The sequence below is a fragment of the Dichotomopilus funicola genome (genome assembly GCF_033296635.1).
Source record: "Dichotomopilus funicola strain CBS 141.50 unplaced genomic scaffold C8A04scaffold_24, whole genome shotgun sequence".
NCBI classification, from domain to species: Eukaryota; Fungi; Ascomycota; class Sordariomycetes; order Sordariales; family Chaetomiaceae; genus Dichotomopilus; species Dichotomopilus funicola.
The window spans coordinates 203,524-218,028 of NW_026944045.1; the positions used below are offsets into that span (position 1 = coordinate 203,524).

Genomic DNA, 14,505 nt, shown 5'->3' on the forward strand with positions numbered 1-14,505 from the left:
TTTTCGAGAGACCTTAATCGCAGGTGAACCAAAATACCGAGCGTGCGTCCAAGGGTCGTGATGTTGGGGGCCTCCAACGTAGTAGGATATTCAGCCGTACAACAAGCAACAACCCTTGTTTCTACTCAACGTGATCTTAAACCGTCGCCGAGAAAACGTTGCACCATTCCCCCCCTGAGCAGATTAGGGCGGGTCGGCACTGGCACCCAAGTGTAAGACGGCGGCCCGGCAGGAAAAACCATTTTAATTATTACCATCTAGACGGACTCTACGCAGCTGACGCGCACATTGTGCAGATTGGTCCCGAGGATGAGGATTGGGCCACAATGTTGACAAGCAGTTAGCTCCTACGCGGACATAATCCTCCTCCCTTTATTGAAAGCTTAGGAGGCCGCCGTCTCTTGTTTGGTACTCACACAAAAACAATATCCGGGTTGTTGCCCGGTCCGCCCATTTGCACACCCCTAAGGCTCATGCCCTGGCTCCTGAGTGCAATCTATAGGAGACTCTCAACTGCCGACATGAAGCCACAGCGCGTGTGCAGCCATCAAATGAAGATGAAAACGGAGACTGCCGGACCCTTGTGTTACCCATGACAAATTTGCTGGCCTTGACTGGCGTTTTCAACTGCCGAGTGGGCTGCCGCAGCCCACGGGCACAGCACCGGAACTTACCCGGCCCGGAATGAACTCGGCGGCATCTTTGCCCCACTACCCCGGCCAGGAGATTCTTATATCGCTTCGGGCCCTGGTGCTTCATTCTCGTGTAGGTCTATGGTCTGGTGCTGAGAACCCGGCTTCTCATCGCCCGATACCATTCATTGAATGTCCACGATGAGAGCAACCCCAACCGCCCAGATCGTCACTTTGCGATGTCCTGATCATGATATTCCCCCGTCGACGCCGACACCATCGAGATCCGGAGTGTACGGATAGGTATCAAGAACTATCCTGGACCCGGCAGTTATTCATACAAGACACGTACCATCACGACAGACGGTCCTCCGAACTGACGACATAAACGTACACAGCATGGCATGGAGGACAAGATGGCCCGGGAAACAACAACGCAGCAATAACATCAACAAAAATATAGCATTAACTCTCATGGATATATTTAAGGTATCCGACGCTGCGCACTCGACGTCAGCACGAAATCCCTTTTCACCTCGATCCCGCGATCCGCCGCCGACCATGGTGTCTCTTCCCCTGGCCGACCGCCGCCTGCCGACCCAACTCGAATCTCCGTCTGCACGGTAGACTTGAGCCCAAGCTTGAGCTTGTCCATAGTACGCGCATACGTGCTATGCGACTCATTTGGGGCGATGTTTTGTTGTATGGGATGGCCGCCGTGGCCGTACGGGTCGTGGTAGGCGTCCTCGACGGCGTTCGAGCGGATGCCCTTGTCGGAGCGGTCGTCACTTTGCAGCTCGACGTCCTCCGGGTAGATAATGCCGCGGCTGCTGGCGGCCTCTTCCTCGTCGGTGCTGCGCTTCTTGAATCGACTGGTACCCGCCGAGCCGATGGTCTGAAGCGTGGTGGACAGCTCGCTCTGGTTGTGACGACCACGGCGGCGCCGGCCGGAGCGTTTGTCGCTGCTGTAGGGGGTGCTGCCATATTGGTTGCCGCCGCTCTGTTCGCTTTGAGAGCGTAGCCCTGGTAGGCAGCGCGTAATGAGCGGGCGGAGGGTGGGCAGGCAGGCGCAGGTGATGCCCGAGCAGAGCTCGCCGATGGACCAGCAGGAGGAGGCGACGTTGTCCCAAGTCACATCGGGGCTGAGCTTGAGATATTGGATGCGGATGACGGAGATGGCACAGGTCTAGAAAAAGGAGAAGAGAAAACTGTTAGGGACCTCCCACCGGACATGCCTCTCTGAGGAAAGAGGGGGACACCTACGAAGAACCCGAGCGAAAAGACGCCCAGCAGACCAAGTTTTTGGCCCCTGCGAAGATTAAGACGGCTCAACGCCGGGAGCGGTAGCAGGAAAACGGCCACATCCGTGACAATATTGCCCGCTGCATTGATGTACCAGAACGGTAGGTTGGGGATGCATGTCCCCTCCATATCTGGAGTCCAGAATTTGGGGATCGGCGAGCAGGTAAAGACGACAACAAGAAGCTGCGAAACCGACCAAAGGCCGATGAGAAAAAAGGCGACAATGATGATTGTCCGTATGACGCCTGTCCCTAGAATGCGGTAATATTGGAGTAGGAAGGTGGTTTTTATGGCTGTCAACGACGCGTTGTACAGCACAATCGAGATGTAGAAGGTCTACAAGAGGTTTTAGTCAAATACGGCCCGAACCAAGCAGATGGCTGGGAATTACACGCATGAACTCACCCGCATGTAAGGTCCCAGCAACGCAGGGTCAACGACAGCCATGTGTTTCCCGTGGCCATTTCGTGTGTCTAGAAAAGGCTGTTAGTAAGTTTCGTCACCTCCTTTCTCACGCTAAAGGACACATAGGGATGGACGTACTCGACGCCACCATAATACCACTCCCCATGGCAAACACTAGGGCTGCGACGGCGGCCCAGTCATCCGGCCCAAACTGGCGGATGAGATACGCGCGGGCATAGGATCGAAGGCATACGCAGAGTGTAGCAATACTAAGCGTGACAGTGACGACGGCGATTGGAACTCCGGACCGGTCCTCGTAGGCGGCGGGGTCCAGAGGTTGTGGGGGTCCGGCTCCCGACATCTTGAAGACGGGGGAAGTGTGTGTGGGTTTCAGCGGCGGGCTTCCTGATATTTCGCGATATCGTCTTCGATCTGGGAGGGGCACAGTGGGCTACGAGAAAATGCTCCGGATCCAGGGCTGGTTGGCTGGTGAACAAGTACGCCCACGGACGATAAAGGCTTATTGTCGGGGGCGTGAGACCATGATATATCGAAGTCCGGTCGAGCTGTCGTCGATAATCGAGGGAAGCGGGGTTGAGAAGATGATACAGTTGATCACGGACCCTTTCACCCGGTCCAAGGGTCGGAGACGTCAACGAGTTAAGGTGTGAGTAGGGCAGTTGGTGCCTTTGTTACACACAAGAAGGCGAGAGCACGAAGTGGTGGTGTGGTGTGGTTGCGTCCGCCCGGGCTGCGTTCCACGGACGATACCATGCCATACTAATACTAATACCGAAGTTTCGATGCAGGAACGAGAGATCGAACGACGACTGGACTAAAGCCATGGGGGCTCTTCCAGGAGAAAAGTCCCGAAGTGCCTGATTCCAGGTCCTCATGGGTTCTTTTCGCCTTCGCGGTCGCCGGTCAAACCCCCCAATCCCTGCGAACAGCAGGACATCGTGGGGAAGCCTTACCCCAGAAGTCAGGACCTGCAGCAGCGCTTCGCGCCATTGCTTTACCCGGGAGGCCGATGCTCACCCACTCGTCCCGTCCCAAGCATCGCAGGGGGCTAAAAAAGGTGGTCTTGGTGGGTTCAACACCAGACCCGAATTGTTGTCTGTTCCGCTCCTCCCATCCTGGTCCTTGATCGGCAGGGTCAGCTAACCACCCGCGGAAACCCTAGCGTCGATCAGCCCCCCAGAAAAACCATCCCCGCGAGCTGGGGAATTCCAGAAATATTCCACAGGGCAGACAGCCTGGGGATGCCTTGTTCGCCAGAAATGGCTCAATTTTGTGTATCTTGTTGATTCCCCCAAATGACATAGAACATGAGGATTCGTTGAGGAAGACGGGTGCTACAGGTGGCGGTCGCGACGCGAAGGGAAATGTTCTGGCCACGAGCGTTCCATGGTTCCTCAATCACCCGGTTGTCATTGCGCGCTGGCGAGGAGCACCTCTTTGAGAAGCGAACCAGCCAAGTTCTGAAGTGTCAAAAGATCGGTTTCCAACCATTGAGCGGGGAACGTTTTTCAATGTCACCACTAACCCGATGTCGTTAAGGCTCGCTGTCTGTGCACACGGCTCACCTGCCAACACCCACCGCCCTTCTCGATAGGGCAAGGCTTCTCGGGCTCGCCTTCGTGAGCACGCCTGCCCCGCCGAAACGAGACAAGATCTCAGAGAACTTCTCGTCCCACAGCCCCCCTTCACACACGAATACGCGACAAGAGTCAGTGCGAGGGAAGCCACGGTTTGCAACGACGTAGTAGTTGGCGAGCATCAGTAAGGAGAAGGAAGAAAACTCGTAAGTCTTCAAGCGCCACCATTTCCACGAACCTGAAGTACCTTAGCGCCAACGACCGAAGCAGCGAGGGAGAGTCAAGATTCTTCCCTTGGACGTCTTTTTTTTTCTAGCGCAAACTGATAAATAATAAGACATTCCTGAAAGGGCATGTGGTCGTTATGTGGAGAGATCGGGCGATGGGCGATCATGGAGCTAAAAATCCCAGCTGAAGGTGCCCCATCCAGATCCGAAGTGAAGGCGTCGCATGAAACTTCCACTCCACCTGCGTGTTCTGGAAGGTCGATGCCACCTCGCAGCCTATTCGTGCGCGGCATCCACAACACCAACTCACTCGACTCGTTTCACCATCCCTTCGATATCTTGGTTATGAGATATGTTTCTGAGTACTGGGAAGGAGGAGCGTAAACAAAAACAAAGCTTTTATGGCGAAACTTGGCGAAAAGGGTCACACCCCAACGGACCGGCCCACCCCACCCATTCCACTCGCCCTTGTCTGGCAAACGAGGCGTTCGGGATGCCCAGCGCCGCAGGGGCTTTCGGGCCGGCCTGCCCGAAACCTCTTGAGAGGGAGCCGGCGACCGCCGAAGGGTTTTCGTCGAAAGGGACGATTTCTTTTCCAAAATACCGACCTGCTTGCGAAGATCGCCATCATGTTCACCCATCAACCGTCAACCTCTGGCCCTTTTCCTCTGAAGGTCACATCTCGCATAGGGCTGCGGCTGGGGCGCACCAATTCATGTGAGAAATACCCGTGCGAACCGGATTATCCAAGCGAAATCAAGCCGAACCTCAGATGGAGGCCGGGCCGCCCAGTTTTGAACCGGTTCTTCCAATCATTTCATGGCGGCTTGAGACGGGAAACGGGCAGGCGCAAAAACAAACGAGGATTTTCCAGGCCCGGCTGGACCACCAATTCTCACCCAATCCTCCTTCCTTTACGTCTTCAGGATGTTTGGTGGAAGCAAGCTTGAGCTCACCTGCAGGTTGTAACAGCCAGCGCACGTCCCGTTCCCAATCCGCAGACGCACGCGGGACACGCATCTCAACCAGCTAGGTTCCCCGGGTTGATTGATGAAACGGCCATGGGACCGGGCGACATGGAGAACCTGAACGGCCCGCGAGTCGACGACCTGTTCCCCAGCCCCGAAGTCCGGCCACACCCGCGGGTCTGAGCGATCCCCGCGTCCCGGTCCAAGTTTTCCGGCGTTCCAGTAGCCGTCGACGGCGCGCACGGTTCTCTCTCGCCGAATACCTCGTGCTACCCGGCGCATCCCTTGGGGTTTTGTTGCGGGGTCCTACCTCGGAATGGCCTCCTCCTCGTGGTCGTCAAACCTGATGCATGTCTAAGGTGATTTGGCTGCTTGATGCGGCCCCCGTCACGGGTTCTGTGTGGTTAGGTGAGTTTTGGCCAGAAATCCGCCAAAATCCCAGGAGAGTTAGAGAGTTGTGTCTCAATTGGCCTTATCCCAGCCCTCGCTTCACTTCGAAATGGAGTGGTAGAGTAACAGGGGCTTAGGTTAGAGCTCAGGCCGTCGGGATCGACGGCTCCATGGGTTTGTTGTCAACGTCCACCCTGTTCTTGACAGAGTTCATGTAGGAACTAACCGGGTACATCGCGGACACCTGCATGTAGATGACGACTTTGACATAAGATGCTCGCACCATCTCCGTCAGGACCCCCGTAAGTTTTTGAGACCCTCAGTGGCATACCCGGGGAGTCGGGACGTTCGAATGTTGCCAGTGTCTAGAACAGTTCTGCGGTTATCGTGTCATGCGATGTGGCGTCGAGGTTTTATTGCTCTTCCATGCCCCTCTGCCATCGTCGGTTTCCAGTCATCCACAATGTGTTTCAAGGTGCTAGTTCAGACGGCCATAAAATCCCAAGGCGGTATGAGTCTATGAGTATTACCACAACGCGTGATTGCGGGCTAAGAGCATGATTGTGACCACGGAATGCATCAATGGTGTTTGCGCTCTCGGCGTATCGAATTCCCTTCCCCGAAAAGAAACGAGTATCATCGCGTGCGTGGTAACGGACGGACCTCGTTTCGAAGTCGCGTGTGGCTTGTTGGGGCTCTAAAAGTGCGGTTGCACAACAGTGCAACATAACCGTCTCGACGTGACGAGAACATACTAGCGCTCAAGGCACGAATACGACCCCCTTACGAGTGCCAACCAGAGACAGACCGCCCTAAAGAATGATGTGGCTATGAAGGTGCGACGTTTTAGGAATCATACCGTCGTCCGTAGACCGTGGCCCCTCTAAAGCTAATGTTCCCCCCCCCCCCCCCCCGATCCGGCGTGTGCCTCGCCCATATCTCAATACTTCCAAGGAAATCGAAAGTATTGTCCGGCTGATGACATGCCAGGGTATATCTTTCGTCACCATGTCTACCCTAGGGAACGAGTCTGAAGATAGCTTGTAAACCCCCGATGTGCCGACGGACTGGAACGCATCCGTGGTAGAACATTGTTTATTATTAACTATTTACCTCTGCTAAGCCTGCCGTAATGTATATTCAGGTCCAAGTGGTTAGTATCTAATTATGGCGCCGAGTGTTTCAATGCGGACGACTTCCAACGCTAGGTCCCTCCGGATACCAACCCAAATACAAGCTGAAGGGGATAGTGAACCCAAAAAGTAGTCCGGGTATGGTCAATACAACCCCCACATTCCGCAGAGGCTCCGCTTCCCAGTTTAAAGGAGTTCATTTGATATAAGGAAGGTTCTTAGATGCTCTCTAACATGATGCTCCCCAGGGCTTCGTTTTAAGGACTAATTAGGAGGCATCATTTAGATTCGGATTGCTCATTGGAAGCTTAACCGGTGTTGAATCAAAACTGAACTTATCAAAGCACCCTAGCCGGTGAACAAGACAAATCTTCATCCGCGCTCACCTATCGAATGTCGTGAATCTCAGCGTTGAGCTTGCCAGGTTCTAAAATAGCAAAAACTTCCGACGTTGCGTCGCCAAGGCGGACTCTCCAAACACCGCATCTGCATCTGATCTTTTTTCTGTGAGCCTTTGTTCCTTTGCGCTGCCGACTAACAGAAAACACCCAGTCCGAATTCGTGAGCTGGTCCGCCCTCTAGGCTGCGCCAAGCGCATAGAGCTAGGCTTTTGAATAAATTTCCACGAATGCGCAGATCCGAGAGTTTGGGATCGTGGGCGTCCCTCGCGCCTCGGGGGACGGTGGTTCCCCTGAGAGGCCCAGATAGCGTGCCCGGAAGTCGACCCTCCGCCCATGTTGGAAAACCCCACCAGCCAAGATTGCTGAGAGTGTATTGTTGTGCCATTTTCGGCGCCGTTGACGTTTAAACTATGTTAAACATCCTGACCTCATAAACCGCGATGACACTGTGGGACGGAGAATAATTATCATTTAAATCCCGACTGATGTCCACTCCTCCAAATATTCTTCAGGAGCGTCGATCTTAGTCTACAAGGTCCATCATTTTCTTTGCCGTCGACGGTGAACAACACCAATCATACGGGCTAGTTAACACCCCGACAGCATGACTGGAATGCTTTCGTACTTGCTCTACGGAGCCGTTGCGTTGGCTGCAGGTGTGCGCGGCGTCCCGACCTGCTCCCCACAGGACCCTCCCACAACAGACCCCGACGCCGAGGCTCGCACATTCGAGGCTGAGGATGGAACCCTAAGCGGGACGACCATTGACACGGCACAAGCCGGGTATACCGGTCAGCAGACTCAGGACTAGAAGTTCGAGCCTTTAACTCCATACTAACTACAGTGTTCAGGTACTGGCTACGTGACTGGCTTCGACGAAGGCGACGACAAGGTCACCTTCACGGTCGACAGCACCACCACCCGCCTGTACGACCTCAACATCCGCGTGGCCGCCATCTACGGCGAGAAACGCACGTACGTAGTCCTCAACGGCGGCGCAAGCAGCGAGGTGTACTTCCCGGCCAGCGATGACTGGGCGGACATTTCCGGTGGCCAGCTGCTCCTGAGCGAAGGCTCCAACACTATCGACATCGTCAACAATTGGGGATGGTACCTTATCGATTCCATCACCTTGACCCCATCAACCCCTCGCCCGCCGCACGAGATCAACGCCGAACTCGTCAACCCAGCCGCCAACGCGGACGCCACCGCGCTGTATGCCTACCTCCGGTCCATCTACGGCAACAAGATCCTGTCTGGCCAGCAGGAACTTTCGGACGCCAACTGGGTGGGCGAGCAGACGGGCAAGATCCCCGCCGTGGTGTCGGTCGACCTGATGGATTACTCCCCTTCGCGGGTGGAGCGCGGCACGGTGGGCACGTCGGTGGAAGAGGCCATCGTGCACAGCGAGCGCGGCGGGATTGTGTCGGTGCTGTGGCACTGGAACGCGCCGACGGGTCTGTACGACACCGAGGAGCACAAGTGGTGGTCTGGGTTCTACACGGACGCCACGGATTTTGATGTTGAGGCCGCGCTTAGCTCGACTACCAACGCTAACCACACGCTGTTGATACGGGATATCGATGCTATTGCCGTTCAGCTCAAGCGGCTGCAGGATGCCGGCGTGCCGGTGCTCTGGCGCCCGTTGCACGAGGCCGAGGGTGGTTGGTTCTGGTGGGGGGCTAAGGGTGCTGAGCCTGCTAAGAAGCTGTATGCCGTTTTGTATGAGCGCTTGACCGAGTACCACGGGCTCAACAATTTGATCTGGCTGTGGAACTCTTTGTTGGAGGAGTGGTATCCGGGTGATGCAACGGTGGATATCCTGACTGCAGATGTCTACGTCCAAGGCAATGGGGTAAGTCTCGGTATTAATCCAGGGGTTTTGAGAACGGAGAAGAATTGTGGAACTAACAGAAACCTCCCCCAGCCCATGTCGACGCAGTACAACCAGCTCATCGAGCTCGGCCAGGACAAGAAGTTGATTGCGGCTGCCGAAGTTGGCGCGGCGCCCCTTCCTGATCTCCTCCAAGCCTACGAGGCCCAATGGCTGTGGTTCACCGTCTGGGGCGGAGACAGCTATATTCGGAACCCCGACTGGAATTCGCCTGAGAACTTGCAGACGGTATGTTCTTGTTTCATTTCGAGCCTGACGGAGAGTATTTGACTAACACGCTCTAGATCTACGATAGTGAATATGTCCTCACTTTGGATGAGATTCAGGGCTGGCGTAGCTCGTAAGCTCAGAGGCCGTTCCACGATACCATTGTACATATTTCACCAAGACCTAGAAGTAGGCTCTGGTTTTCAAGATCCTATTATCAGCTGCGATATTATTAGCCGCAACCTTTACAATCCCGTCTTGGGATCCGTTGAACTGCCGTACATACCGAGTAGACCATACCAGGAATCCCGTTGTGTAACACCACCGTGAATCCTTTTTTCGGGACCGAACCGTCTCTGTAATTACTTGGTATCGAACCCTTGATCAACTTAACCGTAGACCCGGGGCTGGCTGGACGGGATGGGACATACGAGCTTTCCCGGGAAGGGTGGTATCCAGGCATCGGATATCTTGCCTCGGACCCCCAATCCGATATTAAATTTCGAACTGATGAAAGCCTAGGCCGCGAATTTCGCTCAGGCTGTTGAGGTCCCGTTGAGGGTGTTTCCCTCGTTATTTGAAGCCTAGACAACCGCACTCACCCATGCTTTCCCTTCCCCGAAAGACTTTGACTTGACCACAAGGGTACGCTCTCATCTCTAGTCTTACCCATAACAATGCAGCTCCGATACCTCCTCACTTTCCTTTGCCCGGCCATGCTAGCCGTGAGCCAGGGAACCAATAGCACCACCGGCGCGCTGGGCGACGCTCGCCCCGTCCGCAACAACCCCGTCATCGGCGAAACTTGGGTAGCCAGCTTCGACTTGCCCGCGGTCCTGGGGACTGTTACCGCCGTGGCCAGCACCATCGGCATTAACTACACCGTGGACGTGACCGGTCTCGCAGTAGACCGAGGGCCGTACAGTATGCCGGATGATAAATATTCTGGTCGATATTTCTGCTGTTAATTAACTGACGAACAATCCCCCCTTTTTTGTACAGAGTACCACATCCACATCCACCCCGTCCCCGAGAGCGGAAACTGCACCGATACGGGCGGCCATCTCGACTCGTATGTACGGGGAGACTCGCCGCCGTGCGATAGTGCGCTGCCGCAGACATGTCAGGTTGGAGATCTGTCGGGCAAGTATGGGACGGTAGCCGGGCCGGAGGGTTTGAAAGAGTGGGTCAGATTCTTAACGAGTTACTTTTACCTCCCCCTTTTGCCTCTTCCTTTCTATTTTTTCTTGTTCCTTCTTCACGGCGATTTTTTGTCCGTGGAAAGGAAGAAGGGGAGAGAATCTTATTGGATCTAATTAACCAAACCGTCATGACCAGATTCAACGACCCCTACACGGCCACCAACAAGATTCAACTGGGATACATCGGCGGCCGATCTATTGTCTTCCACGATGCCAGTGGTGGGCGCATCGCATGTGCTATGCTCGAAAAGGTGGAGGTTTCCACCTCGTAGCCCGGTGGATAGTTAAAACGCAGGTCCTGGTTTCTTGTTGATGTTGGTTGGTAGTGTAAGTGGGGATAACCGGCGCCGGTGGGTTCTTAACAATACCAACAGCACCACAAAAGTTTCAGAAGGACACATTAAGCCATCTCCACCGTTGCTTCTTTGGGGTCGGCCGAGGGAATAAGGATTCGTCAGGGAATCGTGAGGCACAGCCGAAGGCCTCTAGGTCTTAAGTGGGGTTTGCCGTTTACGGGCATTGATTGCGTTTCTTAGCGAATGGGGAATTATCACCTTTTTTGTTTCCAAAAGCATCCTCAACTACATCTGGCCCCCACATGGTCTCCGGGGCCTGAACCGCCGCCGGCAATGCTGCCGACGACCGTGCCATAGGTCACAAACCGGTCGATGGGGGCCGATTTGTTGCAGGGCTTCGGCAAGTGTCCATTTGCGTCCAGACGCCGGTTTGTTTCTTTGTTAGTTGGTCGTTAGGATGAGTATTGAGTAACCATCCCAGGAATGATGATGTTGGAAACCATAATGGTATAAGAAGGGGGTGTACCGGCCGACAAACGGGTGGGGGATTGTTTGTAACCTCTGAACTATTAAACGCGAACGTTTACATACCTGGTATCTTTGGAATAATTAGCCGTGAACCTACAAACCAAAATACGCAACATCGACCGAATCACAGTAGCAACCATGTCCCAGCCACAACCCCGCCGGACCGTTAACGCCCCCGCCGTACAGGGTAAACCCGCGGCCACAAGGACAACTCCCCAAGTGGCCTCTACTCAGACGACTACCGCGAAGTTCACGCCGGACACTACCCACAAACTCTACCGCCTTAATCTCCCACGCGATATTCAATACCTGCGCAGCATCACCGAGACCTTCGCAGCCCCCGATGGTACCGCCATCTGCGGACCATATGTCCCAAAGAATGACCTTCCCGAGATTTCCTTCCCCTTCCTTCCTCGTGCCCGCGTTACGGACGCCGGCGCGGCCAACAGCGGCAATGCAGCTCCCGGGCCCCAACCCAATCCCAACAACGTCCTCCTCGTGATCCCCACGAGCAACGAATCCAAAACCAAGATGCTGCTTGACCACCTGCACAAGATCAAGCCCCCCCACATCAAGCTCACCCACCGCCAGATCCCCGCGAAATCCGGCGTCGGCGAGCAGCCTTACGACGGGGCCGGCCCGCTCGGCGCTTTCACCCGCGTCCTGAACGCCATCCGCACGCTGCAGGCCGATCCACAGCGCCGCAAGGCGCTGTTAGATAAGCGGATCGGCACCATCATCGTGGGCGCCATCGAGAATTTCATGCAGCGCCCGTCGGGGCCGGGTGGCCGGGCGGTGGACTATGGTGTGGTGGTGTTTTGTGTGGTGTCGCTCATGCCTGGCGCGGATCAGAGCGGAGGGAAGTGGAAGTGGTCGATGGGCGTGTCCGGGGGCGTGTCGGCGCCGACGGAGTACTGGAAGGAGGCGGAGACGTTTGGGTTTGAGAAGAACGTGAGGGAGCATGGGAACGTCACCATTGGTGAATTGCTTCATGTTAATGCTGGGTTGGACAAGGCCAACTGGCATCTGCAGTTGGCCGGTGTGTCGCGGTATGATCTACTAGAGGACGCCATGAAGGCGCTAAAGGTGCCATGGCCGGAGGAGAGAAGGGCTGTAGCTGTTGCCGGTGATGGTGCGCAACGCCGAGGCGGCGGAACCAACGGCACTGCTGTGAGGGCCAACGGCGCTTCTGTGAGGGCCAATGGTGCCGCCGTGAGGGCCAGTCCTGAAGCAACTGGCCGTCCCAAGCAAACAACTCAGCAATCGTAGAGGAATTGGTGTAGCTACTCCGAGAGGGCGGTAGAAGCATAGAGTTGCATGTTTAAGACTAGTGATTCAGAACAATGAGACTCGGTGAAATACACCGGTTGCGATGATACTGCTTCGCTTCATGGTTAAGCCTATTTGAATGTTAAATCCTACCTTTAGGGATTTCGGGTGGGAAAAACAATGACCGAAGGCTCAAGGCAAACAATTGAATGTACCGCGAGTCAAGGGCTAAAGGGTATATTAAGTTGTGGGGGCATTAACGGACGATGATGAGCAGGAAATGGGCGCGGCCAAAACGAAGTCGGGAACATGACTAACGTTAAACGGCCAACAGATGGGAACCAGGGCGCGCCTGAGACTTTGGAGTTGGCGGTTTCGGCTCAGAATGGAAGTGGTGTTGCCAAGCCTGCGCTCGAGTGGGGCATGGGCGTTGGTGGGGTCGGGCCCGCATGGACCGTCCAGCTATTTTGATTCGCCGGCACGGGTCAACTTTCGACCGTGCGCCCACACACGCAGGTAGCCCTGGCCGGAATTTTGCAAAATCGCGAAAACCCACGAGACGAGAAGATCTAACCGACCGACGACACCAACGACCACCACCCTCACCACATCGCGACCGGACCGATCCGTCAAAATGGTGAACGTACCCAAGACCCGGAAGACCTACTGCAAGGGGCGCGAGTGCAACAAGCACACCCTCCACAAGGTCACCCAATACAAAGCCGGCAAGGCTTCATCATTCGCGCAGGGTAAACGCCGTTACGACCGCAAGCAGTCCGGTTACGGTGGTCAGACCAAGCCCGTCTTCCACAAGAAGGCGAAGACCACCAAGAAGATTGTTCTCCGTCTGGTGAGCTTTACATTCTTCGTCAATACAGAAAGAGAAAGCTTTCTGGGGCCTGCGGGGCAACGAGTCGCTAAACTAGGTCGGCACAGGAATGCTCGTCATGCAAGACCAAGAAGCAGCTGCCGCTCAAGCGCTGCAAGCACTTCGAGCTTGGGTAAGTTTTTGTCCTTCTCCCTGTCTACGAACAGTGAAGCATGCCGAGAGAGACCGCCGAGATACCCGGAGCACGAGGCCCGATTTCCAACAAACCTCCCGAATGGCAACCTCCCGAACCTCGACTATTACAGACCACCGAGCTTCTCGAACTCAACGCAGGAAATTAAGTTGGGATGCGGGGAGGGGCCGGTGTCTTGGGAAGAGAATGACAGGCGGGGTATTGCGGATGGACGGATGTTGCTGGGGAAGTGCCGTGGGTTCCTGCGATCTCCGCGAGACCACATGAGCTCCAGCTCTCAACGCATTGCCGCATTTCCGCGAACGATCCAACCCGCGAGTTTTCGGATATTCTGCCAATCCGGGGCAACAATGGGCGGCATTGGACGCATGAAATTTGCCAATACGGCACCAGAACTCGACTGCTCATTTCGTCACCACAGTCTCTCTCGGCTCGCACGACACAGCTTTAACATGGACGAATTCTGACTTTTTTTTCCAATAGTGGTGACAAGAAGACCAAGGGTGCTGCCCTTGTGTTCTAAGCGCCTCGTGGTCGGGGAAGTTGATGGTAACGGGGGCGCGGCTTCGGCTTGTCGCAAGCCGGCCTTGCATGGCCCTACCCACCATGCGGGGGCGATCGAGAAAGCGATTTTGATCTCGGTATGGGGGAAATCGGGCATAGCAGAACATGGACATGGGGTATGGGTGGTTCTGGACGCAAAACAACAAGCACAATACCATCCTTGGGGCGTTTCGTCTGCGTTTTTATTCACGAATAATCCTTCTCGCTCCCACACGCGTCCGGTGCTTCATACCCGCGAGTCATCATGTCCCGGTCGGCTTTTGTTAGGGAAATAGTGGTTCCCGTAGCCGTCGAATGTCGAATGCCAAGCCACCTCTGCCATTTTTGCAACACATCTCGAGTGCAGAACGGCCATGAATTTATGTGAGGGGAAAGGATGAGCTGGGAAAGGTGTATGACGGGAGCGGCCAATTTCTTGAGCTGTCTTCCTATATTTCTTCATGTGTGACTGACACGCCGTTTCGATC

The 14,505-nt window shown here is 55.1% G+C and overlaps 5 protein-coding genes across 5 annotated transcripts; 4 read left to right on the forward strand and 1 right to left on the reverse strand.

Annotated features, from left to right (window-relative positions):
* Positions 1–1,116: 1,116 nt before the first annotated feature.
* Positions 1,117–2,700, reverse strand: C8A04DRAFT_11540 (uncharacterized protein; the record flags this gene model as incomplete). The annotated part of the gene is made up of 4 exons (XM_062777010.1): positions 1,117–1,818; positions 1,896–2,270; positions 2,340–2,407; positions 2,478–2,700. 4 exons carry the CDS (start codon positions 2,698–2,700, stop codon positions 1,117–1,119), a joined length of 1,368 nt encoding a protein of 455 aa, XP_062637780.1.
* Positions 2,701–7,660: 4,960 nt separating this feature from the next.
* Positions 7,661–9,294, forward strand: C8A04DRAFT_11553 (mannan endo-1,4-beta-mannosidase; the record flags this gene model as incomplete). The annotated part of the gene is made up of 4 exons (XM_062777016.1): positions 7,661–7,847; positions 7,908–8,911; positions 8,984–9,178; positions 9,235–9,294. 4 exons carry the CDS (start codon positions 7,661–7,663, stop codon positions 9,292–9,294), a joined length of 1,446 nt encoding a protein of 481 aa, XP_062637781.1.
* A 540-nt stretch (positions 9,295–9,834) lies between these two features.
* C8A04DRAFT_11535 (uncharacterized protein) lies at positions 9,835–10,631 on the forward strand (the record flags this gene model as incomplete). The annotated part of the gene is made up of 3 exons (XM_062777007.1): positions 9,835–10,081; positions 10,160–10,340; positions 10,496–10,631. The coding sequence occupies 3 exons, from the start codon at positions 9,835–9,837 to the stop codon at positions 10,629–10,631; spliced, it is 564 nt and encodes a 187-aa protein (XP_062637782.1).
* Positions 10,632–11,321: 690 nt separating this feature from the next.
* On the forward strand, positions 11,322–12,452 carry C8A04DRAFT_27869 (uncharacterized protein; the record flags this gene model as incomplete). The annotated part of the gene is made up of 1 exon (XM_062780436.1): positions 11,322–12,452. The coding sequence occupies one exon, from the start codon at positions 11,322–11,324 to the stop codon at positions 12,450–12,452; it is 1,131 nt and encodes a 376-aa protein (XP_062637783.1).
* Positions 12,453–13,086: 634 nt separating this feature from the next.
* C8A04DRAFT_11467 (60S ribosomal protein L42) lies at positions 13,087–13,997 on the forward strand (the record flags this gene model as incomplete). The annotated part of the gene is made up of 3 exons (XM_062776986.1): positions 13,087–13,302; positions 13,389–13,453; positions 13,958–13,997. 3 exons carry the CDS (start codon positions 13,087–13,089, stop codon positions 13,995–13,997), a joined length of 321 nt encoding a protein of 106 aa, XP_062637784.1.
* Between the last annotated feature and the right edge of the window lie 508 nt (positions 13,998–14,505).